We start from the raw sequence: 17,961 nt of genomic DNA, 5'->3' as shown, positions 1-17,961 counted from the left end.
ATATATTCTAAACAATTTAGTTTTGCATTTCGTCTTTAATCTACTTGGAATTTTTTTGTATGATACAAGGGATCAAATTTTATTTTATTTTATTTTATTTGTTTCGAGATGGAGTTTCACTCTTGTCAGCTGGGCTGGAGTGCAGTGGCGCCATCTTGGCTCTCTGCAACCTCTGCCTCCCGGGTTCAAGCGATTCTCCTGTCTCCGCCTCTGGAGTAGCTGGGATTATAGGTGCCCGCCACCACGCCCAGCTAATTTTTGTATTTCTAGTAGAGATGGGGTTTCACCATGTTAGCCAGGCTGGTCTCGAACTCCTGGCTTCAGGTGATCCGCCCACCTCGGCCTCCCAAAAGTGCTGGGATTATAGGTGTGAGCCACCACGTTTGGCCTTATTTTTTTTTTTTTTTAACAATTGTTCTAGGTTGATTCATCAAATGATATCCCGTTTCCCTATTGACTGCTTTACAATGGGATACAATGAAACATAGGTAAAGTTTCTATATATGTGTGGGTCCGTTTAGGGGTTCCCTGTTCTCTTCCTTTAGTTTGTCTATCCCTAAACCATTACTATGGCATCTAAATTGCTATAGCTAAGAAATTTACATTAAGTAGGGCAAGTTTTAATCTTGATGAAGTCCAATATACCAACTGTTTTTCTTTTACAGTAAATGAACTGTGTTATATCTAAGAAATCTTTGCCTAACAGGTGTTCACGAAGGCATGCTATTTTCTCTCCTGAAGCATCAGTTTTAGCTTTCATATGAATGTGTATAATTGAATAAAAAAATCAAAGTAATTTTTGGGTATGACAAAAGTTAGGGTCGAGGTTCATTTTTTTTCCCCATGTGAATATTCAGTTCCTCCAGCACCATTTACAGGCATACCTCAGAGACATTGAGGGTTCAGATCCAGACCACCACAATAAAGTGAATGTTGCAATAAAGCAAGCCATACGAATGTTTTGGTTTCCCAGTGCACATCTAAAATTTATGTTTATACTATACTGCAGTCTATTTAGTATGCAATAGCATTAAGTCTTAAAAATCAATGTACATACCTTAATTTTAAAATGCTTTATGCCAGGCACAGTGGCTCACACCTATAATCCCAGCACTTTGGGAGTCCGAGGCCAGTAGATCGCTTAAGTCCAGGAGTTTAAGACCAGCCTGGGCGACATGGTGAGACCCTGTCTCTTCACAAAACAAAAAAATTAGCTGGGTGTGGTGGCTCACACCTGTGGTCCAAGCTACTCAGGAGGCTGAGGTGGGAGGATCACTTGAGCCTAGGGGGCAGAGGTTGCAGCGAGCCGAAATCACACTACTGTACTCCAGCCTGGGTGACACAGCAAGGCCCTGCCTCAAAAATAAAAACCAAAAACCAAAAAAAACTTTATTGCTAAAAAAGTACAGTCATCATCTTTTGCTGATGGACAGTCTTGTCTTTTTTTTTTTTTTGCAGATGGAGTCTCACTTCTTCGCCCAGACTGGAGTGCAATGGCGCAATCTTGGCTCACTGCAATCTCCACCTCCCGGGTTCAAGCAGTTCTCCTGCCTCAGCCTCCCCAGTAACTGGGATTACAGGCATATGCCACCACGCCCGGCTAATTTTGGTGTTTTTAGTAGAGAAGGGGTTTCACCATGTTGGCCAGGCTGGTCTTGAACTCCTGACCTCAAGTGATCCACTCACCTTGGCCTCCCAAATTGCTGGGATTACAGGGATGAGCCACTGTGCCCAGCTGAGAGTTGTCTTAATGTTGATGGTGCTGATTGACCAGGGTAGTGGTTGCTGAAGGCTGGGGGAGCTGTGGCAATTTCTTAAGACAGCAATGAAGTTTACATCAATTGACCCTTCTTGTCACAAATGGTTTCACTGTAGCAGGTGATGCTATTTGATAGTATTTTACTCACAGTAGAACTTTCAAAGTTAGAGTCAGTCCTCTCATAAACGCTGCTGTCCACTGCTTTACCAACTAAGTGTATGTAGTATTCTAAATTCTTCATTGCGATTCAATGTTTTCAACAATGTTCACAGCAACTTCACCAGGAAGAGTCCATCTCAAGAAATCACTTTCTTTGCTGATCCATGAGAAGCAACCCCTCATCCACTCAAGTTTGATTATGAGATTGCAGCAATTCAGTCATATCTTCAGGATCCTCTTCTAATTCTAGTTCTCTTGTTATTTCCACTACATTTGCAATGACTGCCTCCACTGAAGTCTTAACCCCTCAAAGTCATCCATGAGAGGTGGGATGTAATTCTTCCAAATTCCTATTAATGTTGATATTTTGACCTCCTGCAATGAATCACAAATATTCTTTTTAAAATTTTTTTATTTTTGTATTTGTAGTGATGGAGTCCCGCTATATTGCCCAGGTTGGTCTCGAACTCCTGGGCTCAAGTGGTCCTTCTGCCTCAGCCTCCCGAGTAGCTGGGATTACAGGTGCGCGCCACCACGCCCGGCTAATTTTTGTAATTTTTTAGTAGAGACAGGGTTTCACCATGTTTGCCAGACCTCAGGTGATCCACCTGCTTCGGCCTCCCAAAGTGCTGGGATTACTTACAGCTGTGAGCCACTGCGCCCGGCCTCTATTTTGTGTGGCCAGTCAGCTATTTCCTCTAAATCACAAAAGGGGGAGGGTATAACCAGGTCCGTCTGACCTCCCATCCCGTTATGTCTGGGCACTCGGTTGCTAAGATTTTTCTAGTGTCTCCTTGGCCAAAAGGGGGTCTTTCAGTTGTTGGAGGGCTTAGGATTTTAAATTTACAGACTTCGAAGAAGGGAACAAGATACACGTGTAAAGGAATAAGAGGAAGTTACCCGGAGTCTGAGTCAGTGCTTCCTTCTCCACCGTGTAACTCCAACTTAAGAGTTACTGCCACTCGGCTTTTATTGGCCACGTCTCTCCTGGGAAGGGAGGCAAGGGACGAAATGGCGAGGGAGACATGGTTTTTGCTAGGGAAGCCTCGGCACAGGACGCAGCGCCACCCGTTTTCCAATCAGCGCCGGGAACTGCATTCCTCCTAGGTCTCTTTCAGTAGAGACCTTTTAATAATAAATACTACTTGCATTTCTTTACAATTCACACTTGCGGTCATTACTTCAGTCGAGCTTTTCAACAACTCTGTGAGATAGGTATTATTTCTATTTCGGAGAAGAGACAGCAGTGCCCTTGAGCCACAGGGCTCATACATCGGAACCTATCACCACTCCGAATCTTAATCTCTCGGGATGACCGCAGACCGGCGGCCCAGGACCACTGCTCCAGCCGTTTCCCCAGATAATCCACCTGCCTTGGGTTATCTTTTCGCGCGGCCCAGTTAGCCGCAACCAGCCGCCATTTACCCGCTTCCCCCAAACCAGGAAAACCACAGAAAGGCAGGTGCGCGGCCAGTCTCTTCCACGCCCGGGAGCGCAGAGCTCACAGACCTAGGCCGCCCAAGTCCCCTCACCCCCAAGGGCTACCCAAGAACCCTGACTAGGCTGTTTGGCTGACTCAGGCGCCCAACGCCCACCCGAACTCAGTGGCCAGGGAAATTCCCCACTACAAGCTAGCCCGCCCGGTGTTCACAGGCCGCTCTAGCCGGGCTCAGAGAGACGGCAGTCTCGTTGCTCCCGGCTTGACGTCATCGGCAAGCGCCGCAGCGCAGTGGCGGACACGCGCAGCCGAGAAGATGTCTCCGACGCCGCCGCTCTTCAGTTTGCCCGAGGCGCGGACGCGGTTTACGGTGAGCTGTAGGCGGGAGGGTGCAGGCCTGACCCGGCGCTATGCTTTGCCCTCTTCTCCCTGAAATTACTCGAATTTTGCCCTGGGGTAAAGCGAGACAGAGGTGTGTCCGCCTCAGCGTCCGCTCCGGGCCCCGTCGGGGACCGAGGGGTAGGGAAAGACGCACTACCCGCCTCTTCTTTGCGGGCTGGGCTGTCAGCCTCCGCCCACCCGCCAGCGGGTCCCCGGACTTCGCGTGCTGGGCGCGTCGGCTCCGCGCTTGGAGTGCCCACATGCAGACTACTTCTGGTCGGGTCTATCCCCTCAGCTCGTTTAGTGGGGCAGGTGTCTCGAGAAGGGGAAGGGGAGCTGCTGAAGGGGGAGGGTGGGAGTGGTTTCAGTCCAAAGACCTGGCTCCCGCCCCAGGCTTCCGAGCTGCCAAGTGCTTGTTCCCGCCGTCTCTTCACCACCCCTTAACCCACCGTGTCTCCTCCTAAGAGATCGATGAGGAGGTCCTAAGCGGGAAAACGCAGATAGATCACCTTGGGAAGGGTAACCAGATGCTATTTTATTCTTGCTCAATGTGGAAGGGTGGTTTTGAGCATTTGGTAAACCCTTGACAGAGCACTTTCTCATTTAACTATTAGAGTAACACTGTGAATTAGGCTAAGTTGGTTATTCCTGGTACATGAGATAGAAGCTGACATCCCCCAAAAACTTGTGACTTCACTCGTTTTTCTGACTTTAGACACTCTATTGTTTTTATGTTGCTCGTCACGGCAACGTAAGTATGAAGAACACTTTTAAGTTGCCTATTAGTCTCTAGCGTTTGCACCAACATTTCAAGGCATTCAACTACTCGGGTATTCAGCTGTGGTTAGGTAGTTATAGGGATGCCAGGATGAAAATTCTGTGAAAGAAAAATTCATCCTTTGTAGTAAGTAGTTTTCTTGTTTGTGTGTGTGTATATATATATGTATATACACACACAGTTTTTTTAATGGGTTATATTTTGTGTATGTCATCATAATCGTTTTCCTTGTGTGCATTTTGCTGCAATCTCTGGTGCTTTGAAAGCCTGCTAAGAGTAACTGTTAGGACTATCCAAGACCATACTAGCTGCTGGGCGCGGTGGCTCACGCCTGTAAATCCAGTACTTTGGGAGGCAGAGGCGGGCAGATCACCTGAGGTCAGGAGTTCAAGGCCAGCCTGGCCAACATGGCGAAACCTTGTCTCTACTAAAAATACAAAAATTAGCCAGGCGTGGTGGTAGGCGCCTGTAATCCCATCTACTTGGGAGTCTGAGGCAGGAGAATCGCTTGAACCCAGACAGCGGAGGTTGCATTGAGCCAAGATCATGCCAGTGAACAATACCTGGACAACAGAGGGAGACTCCATCTCAAAAAAACAAACAAAAAAATTCGTACTAGCCCTGAAAAGGACCATTAAATTGGAGATCATCTAGTTCAGTGTTTCTCAAGCTTCTTGTGAAATGCAGATTCTGGCTCAGTAGGTCTGGAAGGGGGCCTGAGATTCTGCATTTCTACCAGCTTCCTAGATGATGCCACTACAGCTGCTGCTGGTAGTAAAAATCTACAACAACCCTCTTATTTGACTGGTGATGAAAATGAAGCACAAAGAGATAAAGGGACAGGCCCCAAATTACTCAGCCTGTTAGTGGCAGAGCAAGGAATGGACACATTTTGGATAAATGTAATTCCTGTGAGGTAATAAGATGCCTTTCTAAGTGTATGTGAGTGTTCATAGAATGAATGCCTTTTGCAGTATTTTTGTCTTTAAGTTATGATTGCTTTAAGACAATCTGCAGATTGTCAGCATGGTTTTATTGAGTGCTGCATATCGGGGACTGAACAAGATACCTAGAGGAGGCAAGACCTGACCTGGGTGTGGAAGAATGGGTAGAATTTGGATGAGCAGGTAGGAAGAGCAACATGAATGTGTGAATACACTAGAATGAGTTTGATAGAAAATGATGAAAAATGACTAGACTTTAGTGCAAAGTATATATTAGGGAGTACTGGGAATTAAGGTTGGGTAAATTGAGTGGGATAACATTATCAAGGACCTTGAGGAAGCTATGAAGCTTCAAAACTAAAACGTACAAATAAGGAGCCATTTAGAGATTTTTTTTTTTTAAAGCACAATACTGTCATGAATGTGATATTTAAAGAGATAGTAGGAGGGAAAACCTAGAATGAAAAAGTCCAGCAAGGAAGCTCTTGCCAAATTTAAAGTGTTGAGTATCCATATCATTAAGTAGCATTGGAATAAGGATTACTGAGAGAATGACTGATAGGTAATTTTTCCCAGGTATAAGCATTTTTTAGTTAGAAAGATACACTATCAATGAATGATACATGTTTCAGCAAATAATAAGCAGAATCTTTACAAGTATTTGCCATTTTAATTTTTTTCAGAAGTCTACCAGAGAGGCCTTGAACAACAAAAACATCAAGCCATTGTTAAGTACCTTCAGCCAGGTACCTGGCAGGTAAGGCATTGATATCTATGAAAAATACTTGCCTGAATCTTTATACATACCCTGAGCTGTTTGAAAAATGAGGATGTCTTTTGTTTTTAATAGTGAAAATGAAAAAAAATGTACCCTTGACCAAGCTTTCAGAGGTGTTCTAGAAGAAGAAATTGTAAGTATGTTTTTCCATTGTTAAAATTTTGCTGACAAATTAATAAACGATGTTATTTAAAAATTACTTTTTTTCTTAGAATGGATATTTAAACATCTTTTTTTAGAGTAAGCTTTCTGCTTTGTAAAAGTTGACTTGACAGTATACAAGTTCCGTAAGGATTTTGATAGCACAGGTACATTTTCAGGGTTTGGTTTAATAAATGACAAGAGCCCTGTCCAAGTGAGATAACAAAAATTGACATGAGGTCTTAGGAAGAACTAGAGGTGAAGGTGGGCTCTCTCACTTTCCCATGTAAACAGTGACATATCCTGTTGTGGCATGAAAGGTCTAGTCCAAGAATATTTAGCTTAGGAGCTGGGATTCCATTCCCTCATTTTCCTCTGGCATCCTCCTCATCAGTAAACTTACATAAATAACTAAGGGCTCTCCAACTTCACTAGAGAAGTTTCAGACCATGAAAAATCTGAATTTATTTACCAATAATGGGGCACCTGAATGAAAGGAAAAGTTTCAGCAGTTTATTCTTGGTCAAGCAAAGGTTGAGTCCCCAAAAGCTATATTCCCTTCTCTTGGCCATAATACAGTATCCCTTTCTCTCAGACAATTCTGATTCAAAAATGATTCTTTCGTTTTCTTCCATTGGAAGGCATTGGGCAGGTTATTTTCCTTTTCTGTGCTTCAGTTTCTTTTGAAAGAGGGGAAATACCATTCTTTCAGTGTTGTTGTATATGAAACAGCACTTAATGAACGCTCAGTAAATGCTGGTTATTATAATTTTATAGAACCTAAGCACTGCCTTCCTTCTGTTAAAACCACCCCTCAGACACATGGGTGTATTAGTAGTTAATTCCCCTAGCTCTGCCTTTGTCCTGTGCCACTGGCTGAGTTATGGCTTCAGCACTTCTGTCCTTGATTAGCTTATAGCCTTCATCTTACTAATATAACCATTTTCCTGAGACCATTGGATTTTGAGTGAGTCACCTACCTGTTACTTGACATACTTCTACAACTACTGATTCTATATGTTACTGTTAAATTTTTGTAACTTCATATTAGAAAATATTTTCTATAAGAAATATTGTATTCTGTATTTGTGATAGTCAATATAGTATCAGAGCACATGTGTTTACTATTACCAAGTTTCGTCTGAACTCTTGCCCCTAAATTAAATTGTTTCTCCTCTGTTGGTAGATAAATCATTCATCATGTGAAAACGTTTTAGCTATTATTTCTCTTGCTATTGGGGGAGTAACTGAAGGTAAGTATGGTTCTGTTTTGTTTTGTTTTGTTTTGTTTAAAGTGGTCTTGGACGTGAAATGCTTTATTTAAAACGTCTTCTCCCCATACTTCTCCACATCTGATTTTGTTTATTCTTCAAGTTCTACCCGACTCCCAGCTTTGCCAAGAAGTCCCAATTGAATTAGTTCACTCTTATTTCTCATCTCTATTATGCAGTGCACATTTTGGCACTTTCTTTGTTCTCCAGTTGTTTTGTTCATTCAGTAAATTTTTATTGAGCATCTACTATGTGCCTGGTACTGAGCTAGGACCTGGAGATTCAATGGTGAATAAAACATTCCCCTGCTTATGTGGAGCTAATGGAAGAAACAGATGTATGCATGCCTTACTTTGGTGTAAGTACTATGGTCGAAGTGGGAATGAAGTATAGTTAGAGGGAATAGAGCCAACATGTCTCTCTAAACTTCAGTCTAAAGGAATCAGGAGAGATTTTAGAAAAGAACATGAGAACTAGAATGTGAGGTATGAAGAATTTGTTAGACGTACTAAGAAGGGAGTAGCTAGAGAATTGTGTAGAGCAGGAGGAGGAGAGGACAATGAGAATGATGAGGAAAGAAGCTGGTTAGGTCCATTTATAAAGGGCATTGGGTGCCGTACTAAAGAGCAGCTGCAGATGAATGATTCCATTTGAAGTGACTGCTGGCAGGAAAACTGGGCAGGGGCCTGTTAAAATGGTTGTATGCAATAGCTTTAGAAGACTAGATAAACAATGCACATAGTACACAGTGCCTAACACGTAATGGGAGCTCATTAAATACTTGCAGAAAGACGAAATAAAAAATTAATTTATCAGCATTCTTCTTTAACCATTTGGTTAAAATACTCATTTGATTAATTCAAATAATGTATGTGAAAACTCCTTTTTAATCTATAAAGCATTATTCACATTATGTATTATTTTGATGCTTCTATAAAAACTGGCACACACCTCCCAGTATAGGGGCAAACTATTTTGTGAACTTAAGTTCATAAATTCACATTGTTAAACTTTTAAGTTTAATGATTAAGCTTTAATGATTAAGCTGCCTAATCATTCATTCATTCATTAGGCATAGTTAGGTAAGTTCCACAATGTAATGTTCCTTGTCTGGTTTCCGTCAATTTTCAATGTGTCCTTAGTTCATTGATTAACTTTATACATTACTCTTGTACAGCTGGTGATGTTTTTAATGAAGAAGCTGTACAAAGTCTAGTCTATACTTGGAACTTTTGAGAAGGATAAGGACTTAAGAGCTTAAACTGTAAAGGCATAAATGCATTTTTATTTTAGGGAGAAGTTTTCTTTTTGAGACAGATTATAATTGTTCGCTTATGTGACATGTTTTTAAATTATCCATAAATATATTTTGTTAAATTCAATTTGGCCGATATTTATTGAGCTTCTGTTCGGTGTGAGACACTGCTGGTTAAAGCGTACGAAAATGCCTAACCTTAAAAAGCTCATAGTCTACATTCAAAGGTGACTGGTTAGGATGTGCTGAATGCTACAGTATATTTACGTAGAGTGTGCTGCAAAAGCATAGATGAAGTAGCCTCCTTCAAGATATCAGAGTTAGTTAGATGAGCAGATATTCACTCTATGCTTAGAAAGATGGAGTTGAAATTTACTGTGTGGTAAAGAGGAGGAAGATTATTTACACAGAAAACAACATTGTAAACAAAACCATGGACGGATGAACATGTCATGGTGTTTGGGAGCTGCGGAGTGGGAACTAGGGAGGGATGTCTGTGGCCCAGGTAAGGTAAGGAGAGAGATTTGTGTGGAAGCTGGGACAGGTTGTGAAAGCTCTTGGGGGAATCACACTGTAACCCAATGGTTCCCAGACTTGCTGGCTCGTCAGAACCACCAGTGAATCTATTTTTAGATGAGATTCCCAAACCTTGCTTAGTTCTACTGACTCAGAATTTTGGTAGTAGAATCTAGAAAAAGTTCTCTAATTACTAAATGTGAGTTAACTTATTCCAGGCTATACTGCAGCTAAGGGCAGAGAGTATGCTTCTCAAATCTCTTGGATGTGCAGAGTATATAATAACATTGAATCTAAGTATTGTTCGGGACTTTCGAGGTCACCTAGTCCCGTCTCATCTCTGGCCTAGACCGCTTCCCTGCTGTAACATCCCTGATGGGTGGTCATTCAGCCTCTGCTGAATCATGCTCATTAGTGGAGCTCACTGTTTGAGTCCTGTTAGACAAGTGTGGTTATTGGTGTGTTCCCTTGTATTGAGTTGAAATCTGCTGTTTTATTCCACCACTGCTTTTCGGCAATATCCCTCACATCACATTCCAGATATGATCTTACTAGTGCAAAGTACAGCTGGAAAGATTTCTTCTCTTTCTGGACATAGTGTATTAATGCACTGTTTTGGACTTAGATCACCCTAGATATTTTTCCCCATATACCATGCCTAGGTGACCACTTTTCTTAAACACTTATGAGTGTTAGTAAGTACCCATTGCCTTAAAATGGAAGGATGAGTAGGGATATAAAAGTATTTCTAGGTAGTCTGAATACACTAAGTAGACCTTTTCTTAAGAAAATCTTAATTTTGTTGTTCTTTAAGCAGTAACTTTCTACTTTTCCATTCTTTCCCCTGAAACAATACTGTTATTTTAAATGTTAAATCATGGTTAATATCAAACCTTGTTATTTTTTGAAGAGATAATCTTTTCAAATCACAAAGACAATTTAGCAACACTTCAAAACATTTGGAAATGAGAAAAAGGGAAAACAGTACTCATAATTCCTCTACTTTTAAAAACCATTCATCTAGTATAATGGTTTTAGTTTCTATAGTCTTTTAAGAATTTTTTTATTGTCATAATCATATGTACATACAATTTTGAATCCTGCCTTTTTCACTTAGCATTATATCATAAGCATTTTTCCAAGTTATTATGGTCGTTATAACCATCGTTTTTAATTGGCTGCATTATATTCTTTTGAATAGCTTAGTGGTGAAGAAAACAGACTGTGGAGCCAGACTGCCTGGGTTCGTATCCCAGCTCTACCACTTACTGGCTCTGTGATCTTGGGCAAGTTATTTAACCTCTCTGTGTCTCAGTTTTCCCATTCTATAAAATGCAAATAATGATATGCTCTACTTCATAGGGTTATAAGGATTAAATGTGTTAGTATATGTAAAGTACTTGGTGTGCCTGACATATAGTAAATGCTCTAGATCTTGTCAAGAATTATTGTCATCATTACTGAGTGCACATATCAAAAATTACTTATACGTCCTGTTTGGGGACTTGTAGGTTGCTTCCACTTCTTGTCCTTTTTAAACCTTGTTATGAGTAACAAAGTGTACCTTATAAGATACTCTTCAGTATTATTTTTCATAGGCTGTTTTACTCTACAGTTTTTTTAAACTTTTAAATTGGCTTGTGCTCCACTTGAAGGTATTTGTACCGCATCTACACCTTTTGTATTGTTGGGAGATGTTTTGGATTGTCTTCCTTTGGATCAGTGTGACACAATATTCACTTTTGTGGAAAAAAATGTTGCTACTTGGAAATCAGTAAGTGCCTTAGTTTCTTTTCCTGCTAACTTTGTATTTCTGTAGATTCAGAGTTCTGAGGGTAGATTTAAAAAAAGAAATTATTTGTAGTTTTGCTGATCGCCAACAAGTTTGTGCCTATGACAAAATTATATACTGTTCTCTGGGGAGAGCCAAGTAAAAACCATGTGTGGAGAAAAACTTGAAATACAAAGTTTGATTTAATTTGAGTAATAAAAACTAACTTGAAAATTCACACTTTCACATGTTAAAAACAGTATCATGTTTTCTTATCTTATATCTGAAAATATTTTCATTTCATTGAAAATGTTATTTGCTTAAAAAAAGTGAAAGTGACATAGTAGATTCTCAGTGCATGTTAGTGTTCTTTAATATTTTACTTCCTGCAACTTATTATTGAAGAATGTGTAACAAGTTCAGAAGAAAAGTGATAATTTCCATCTTAATTTCAGAATACATTCTATTCTGCTGGGAAAAATTACTTACTACGTATGTGCAATGGTAAGTAATTGAGTGATTAAATGATTGCTTTTTAAAATGTAAATATGCCCAGAAAAACACGTGGTTGAATTAAATACCAGTGATAACATTTTAAAAATAGATTAGGTATCTAACAATCTGATTTATTAGAACTCATTCACTTTAAGCTGTTTCTGTTCTGGGCATAAACTTAATGAAAGTCAGAAACACATAGTAAAGTTTGTCTTTTTCATGTCATGTTGAACTTGTTTTGTTCCTAATTTCTAGTACTTTTTTGTGGCAGTGGTTTCTGCCCCCATTTTAAGAACTACTGGTTTAGGAAAATACTCTTGACAAACTGGTTTAGAAACTTTTAGGTATGGTTGTAAGAAACATAGAATTATCTTTTCTGTGTAACGTTCAATTTTCATGTATCGTTAGATCTCCTAAGAAGATTGTCTAAATCCCAGAATACAGTCTTCTGTGGACGGATTCAGCTCTTTTTGGCCAGGCTTTTCCCACTGTCTGAGAAATCAGGTAAGGTTTTATGCATTAAATGAGTTTTCTGCAGGAAAATCTTTTCCAGTTTTTAATAGATTAAAATCTGTCATGATACTGAGAAAAATGGTTCTAAAACGTTGAAAGACATCATAGAAATTGTCACTTTATTTTCTTTTACTTATAAATAGTTATAGCAGTCCTAGTATATAATACAGGTAATCTTGAAACAAAGTCATGGATTCTTTTAAGTTCAAAGCTTATTAATGTACAGTTGAATCACACTGAAACATGTAGATATAAACCGTCAAATCTGTATTTCATAATGTATGCCTGTTTTTGTGTTTCCATGTTCTCTCTCAGTCACGACTATTTAGCTGTATAGACCTCCTTTCATTTATCTTTTTTAACAGATTTTTATTGTGAAATATAACGCTTATATAGAAAAGTACATAAAGCAAATAATAACGAAACAAATACTGTATAACCACCATCTAGCTCGTGAGATGGGACATTGCTTATTCTCCAGAGCCTTCCCTCCCCAGTCGGCTCAGATATGCGAGATTTTCATATCTCATTGCTTCAGTTCTGTTTTTCTTAATATTGGGCTAATATACCACCTATTTTATATGTTGTTAGGATTAAATGAATTAAAACACGTGAAGAGCTTACAGTAGTGCCTGCATGTGGAAAGACCTGTAATATATGTTAGCAATGGTTTATGTGCTTCGTCATCCTATGTCTGTGTTGTTTTCTTTCATACTTACGTGGTCAAGGTTAATATAGATTTACCACTTCTTGTATTTCTGGCCTTCCATCTGTGATCATTTTCCCTTTTAGACTTTTCTTCAGTGCACGTCTGTGTTTTACCTAAAAATCGTTACTTCTCCTTTATTTTTTTTCCCCTTCTTTCTTACAAACTCCTGTTAATACTGATATTTTGACCTCTTCCCAATAGATATAAGATTCTAGATTGGTACTAAATATAGGATTTCATCTGATGAGAAATAGTCTTTACTTTGTCTTCTGTTGCCCATTGTTCTATTGACAAGTCAGATGTCAGTCTCACTTCTTGAAGATAATCGAGATTTTTTTCTCTGCACTTAAGATTTTTTTCCCCCTTTGGTTTTCTCTGGTTTTACTATGATGTATCTATGTGTAAATTTCTTTTTATTTGTCCTGCTTAGGATTGTGGACATCTCGAATGTATGGATTGGGTTCTTTCATCTAATTTGTAAAAATTTAGCCATTATCTCTTCAATTATTGTGTATGCCTCTTTATCTTTTTCTTTTTCTGGAACTTCAATCAAACATCCATTATACCTTCTCACTGTATCCTCTGTTTTTTACTCCTTATTTTTTTTCATCTGTTTGTCTCTCTCTACCTGATTCTGAATAATTTCTTAAGAATTGTTTTTTTAGTTTTCTAAACTTGGTAAGCATTGTTACTTTATTGTCTGTATCTGATAATGCCAGTACCTTGAATAAGTCTTGGTGGGTCTGTTTCTCCTGTCTGTTTTAACTGTTTCTCACTCATGGTATCTTGCCTCTTTGTGTGTCTGGTTATCATTGGCCGTTACATTTGAGAAGATGTGCTCATTGCTACTGGAGTATCACTACTTCTGGGCGCTCTCAGAGACCAGAGCTAGGAAAGACATATGTGTATACTAACCATACTCATCTGTATTTGTTTCTGTATCTGTCAGTATATATTTTACATGAACAACAGCAAAAAATATGAGACTCTACTGATACCTCTGAGTTGAATCCAGCACCAATAGATCTGTTTATTAACCTCTTTCTCTAACAGTAAGAAACTTGGCTCTCATTAACTATAATGTATTTACTTATTTGTTATACACTATCACTTTTTCATTGATTTACATTTGTGCTTCAACAGAATGATAAATTATTCTACATTGCGTTCTGTGGAATTGTTCTGGAATAGTCATGAATAATAGGGATCAACTCTATTATAATGTATATAGAATTCTGTGTACAGACATACCTTGGGTTTTGTTCCAGACCACCACAATAAAGTGAATATTACAATAAAGCAAAACACATTTTTTGATTTCCCAGTGCATATAAAAGTTATGTTTACACTATGCTGTAATCTATTAAGTATACAAGAGCATCTAAAAAAAATGTATATACTGTACTTTTAAAATACTGCTAAAGCCGGGCGCGGTGGCTCAAGCCTGTAATCCCAGCACTTTGGGAGGCTGAGACGGGCGGATCACGAGGTCAGGAGATTGAGACCATCCTGGCTAACCTGGTGAAACTCCGTCTTTACTAAAAAATACAAAAAACTAGCCGGGCGTGGTCGCGGGCGCCTGTAGTCCCAGCTACTCGGAGGCTGAGGCAGGAGAATGGCGTAAATCTGGGAGGTGGAGCTTGCAGTGAGCTGAGATCCGGCCACTGCACTCCAGCCTGGGTGACAGAGCGAGACTCCGTCTCAAAAATAAATAAAATAAAATAAAATACTGCTAAAAACTGCTAATGACCACCAAAGCCTTTTGCAAGTTGTCATCTTTTTGCTGGTGGAGGTTCTTACCTTGATGTTGATGGCTGCTGACTTGTCCAGGGTGGTGGTTGCTAAAGGTTGGGGTGGCTATGACAATGTCTTAAAATAACACAGTGAAGTTTGCCACATCAATTTACTCTTCCTTTCATGAAAGATTTCTCTGTAGCTCATGACGCTGTTTGGTAGCGTCTTATCCACAGTAGAACTTTCAAAGTTGGGGTCAGTCCTCTCAAACCCTGCCGCTGCTTTATCAACTAAGTGTATGTAATATTCTAAACTCTGTCTCAGAAAAAAATAAAAAATAAGCCGAGAATGCACCATTGCACTCCAGCCTGGGCAACAGTAGTGAAGCTCCGTCTCAGAAATAAAATAAATCCTTTGTTGTCATTCAGCAGTGTTCACAGCATCTTCACCAGGAGTAGAATTCATCTTGAGAAACCACTTTCTTTGCTCATTCATAAGAAGCAACTCCTTATCTGTTTCAAGTCTGATCATGAGATTGCAGCAACTCTGTCGTATCTTCAGGTTCCACTTCTAATTATAGTTCTCTTGCTATTGCTACCACATCTGTAGTTACTTCCTCCACTGAAGTCTTGAACCCCTCAAAGTCACCTATGAGGGTTGGAATCAGCCTCTTCCAAAATCCTGTTAATGTGAATATTTTTACCTCCTCTCATGAATCACAAGTGTTCTTTATGGCATCTAGATTTGTAGGTCCTTTCCAGAAGGGTTCCATTTACTTTGCTCAGATTCATAAAAAAATCACTATGGTAGCTATAGCCTCATGAAATGTATTTCTTAGATAACAGGACTTAAAAGTTGAAATAACCCTTTGATTCATTGGCTGCAAAATGGATAATGTATTAGCAGGCATGAAAACAACATTAATTTCCTTGTGCATCTCCATCAAAGCTCTTGGGTGACCAGGTGCATTGTGAATAAGCAATAATATTGTGAAAGGAAATCTTTTTTTCTGAGCAGTAAGTCTCAACAGTGGCCTTAAAATGTTCAGTAAACCATGCTATAAACAGATGTGCTGTCATCAGGGTTTGTCTTTTTATGGATGGAGCCCAAGGCAGAGTAGATTTAGCATAATTCTCAGGAGCCCCAGGATTTTCACAATAGTAAATGAACATTGGCTTCAACTTAAAGTCACCAGCTGCGTTAGCCCCTAACAAGAGAGTCAGCCTGTTCCTTGAAGGCAAGCAGTGACTTCTCTCTAGCTATGAAAGTCCTAGACGGCATCTTCCAATATCATAATGTTACATCTGCATTGAAAAATCTGTTAAGTGTAGACACCTTCATCAATGCTCTTAGCTAGATCTTCTGACAGCTTACTGCAGCTTCTCCATTGGTAGTTGCTGCTTCACCTTGTACTGTTATGTTACAGAGAGGGCTTTTTTCTTTAAACCTCTTAAACCAACCTCTGCTGGCTTCATACTTTTCTTCTGTGGTGTCCTCACTTCTCAGCCTTCATAGAATTGAAGAGAGTTAAAGCTTTTCTCTGGCTGGTTTGCTTGTGTATCCAGACCAGTCAGCCTTTCTCTGTATCAGCAGTAAGGCTGTTTTGCTTTCTTATCATTCATGTGTTCACTGGAGTAGCACTTTTAACTTCCCTCAAGAACTTTATCTTTGCATTCACAACTTGGCTGTTGTGTGGCACAAGAGAAATTTCAGCCTATCTTGGCTTTTGACATGCTTTAATTACTAAGCTTAATCATTTCTAGGTTTTTATTTAAAGTGAGAGATGTGAGACTCTTCCCTTAACTTGACACTTAGAGTCCATTGTAGGGTTATTAGTTGGCCTAAATTCAATACTGTCTTGTCTCAGGGAATAAGGAGACCCAAGGAGAGAGAGTCATGGGAACGGGTGGTCAGTGAAGCAGTCAGAACACACACAGCATTTATTGATTAAATTTGCTATCTTACCAGCTTGGGCAACATGGCGAAAACCCGTCTCTACTAAAAATACAAAAAAATTTAGCCAAGCATGGTGGTGCTTGCCTGTAGTCCCAGCTACTCTGGAGGCTGAAGTGGGAGAATCATCTGAGCTTGGGAAGCTGAGCCTGCAGTGAGCCATGATCATGCCACTGCACTGCAGCCTGGGTGACAGGAGTGAGTTGCTATCTAAAAAAGAAAAAAAAAAAAAGTTTACTGTCTTGGATGGGTGCAGTTTGTGGCAAAAAACAAATCTGTGGCGAAAAACAATGACAGTGCTAACCTCAGAGATCACTGATCACAGATCATCGTAACAGATATGATAATAATGAAAAAGTTTGAAATAATGTGAGAATTACCAAAATGTGACAGAGGAAGTGAGCATATGCTGTTGGAAAAATGGTGCTGATAGACTTGCACGATGCAGGGTTGCCATTCAATTTATTTAAAAAACAAGAAACTGTGAAGAGCAACAAAACAAGGTATGCCCATACTCCAAAGGTACTTTTAAGAAATGAAGTTTTGAAAGGATTTGAAAATCAAATGTGTTCATTTTGACTGCTCTTTAATTCTGGATTTAGCATTTTGTAGTTTTGATTATGACACAAGTTACATTCATACGTAAGTTTAGGTGTCACTGGACTTGCTTTGAATCTTCTTTGTTTTTTTTACTAGGTCTTAACTTACAGAGTCAGTTTAATCTGGAAAATGTCACTGTTTTCAATACCAATGAGCAGGAAAGCACCCTGGGTCAGAAGGTGAGGCTGATTTGAAACTTTCTCAGATAACATATTTGCAGGTTTGTTATTCAGATAACTTATGTGGGGCCAGGCACAGTGGCTCACACTTGTAATCCCAGCACTTTGGGAGGCTGAGATGGGCAGATCACTTGAGCATAGGATTCAAGACCAGCTTGGGCAACATGGCAAATCCCCATTCCTACAAAAAAAAGTACAATTAGCAGAGCATACCTGAGAGGCTGAGGTGGGAGAATCACATGAGCCCAGGGAGGTCAAGCTGCAGTGAGCCTTGATCATTCCACTATACTCCAGCCTGGGTGACAGAGGGAGGCCCTGCCTCAAAAAAAAAAAAAAAAAAATCATGTAAACAAGCCTATAAGTCATCAAAATTTTAAAAACTTTTGACTTTATTTCCAACTTACAGAAATAATGTTGTATGTAAAAAATTCAAGCAGTGTTTAAAATAGAAAGTACAGTTATTCTGTAATCCAAGGTAGACCATGGTAGATTATGGCATAGCTTTCTATTAAAGTGCATTAACAAAGTAGCTGTACTTTCTGTTTTGATAGTGTTAATCATAAGGTAGATTATAGAATAGATGTACT

The 17,961-nt window shown here is 39.6% G+C and overlaps 1 protein-coding gene across 3 annotated transcripts in view; it reads left to right on the top strand.

Moving 5' to 3' along the window:
* Positions 1-3,594: 3,594 nt before the first annotated feature.
* Positions 3,595-17,961, top strand: part of THOC1 (THO complex 1) — a 53,627-nt gene continuing 39,260 nt past the window's right edge. The window contains exons 1-9 of one of the 3 annotated variants that reach the window (XM_033178178.1): positions 3,642-3,726; positions 6,143-6,216; positions 6,310-6,370; positions 7,565-7,631; positions 10,622-10,663; positions 11,076-11,194; positions 11,647-11,695; positions 12,095-12,190; positions 17,292-17,374. In XM_033178178.1, coding sequence (XP_033034069.1) covers positions 11,686-11,695; positions 12,095-12,190; positions 17,292-17,374 — 189 coding nt within the window. In that variant the 5' untranslated portion in view covers positions 3,642-3,726; positions 6,143-6,216; positions 6,310-6,370; ... (2 more) ...; positions 11,076-11,194; positions 11,647-11,685. Of the gene's footprint in view, positions 3,727-6,142; positions 6,217-6,309; positions 6,371-7,564; positions 7,632-10,621; positions 10,664-11,075; positions 11,195-11,646; positions 11,696-12,094; positions 12,191-17,291; positions 17,375-17,961 lie in introns of all 3 variants that reach the window. The other 2 variants (XM_033178176.1, XM_033178177.1) reach the window with 2 other exon arrangements.

Source organism: Trachypithecus francoisi, unplaced genomic scaffold, assembly GCF_009764315.1.
Source record: "Trachypithecus francoisi isolate TF-2019V2 unplaced genomic scaffold, Tfra_2.0 Lachesis_group19, whole genome shotgun sequence".
In the NCBI taxonomy this organism is placed as follows: Eukaryota; Metazoa; Chordata; class Mammalia; order Primates; family Cercopithecidae; genus Trachypithecus; species Trachypithecus francoisi.
Note: the sequence above shows the minus strand (reverse complement) of the source record. Positions and strands in the feature narration are given on the sequence as shown.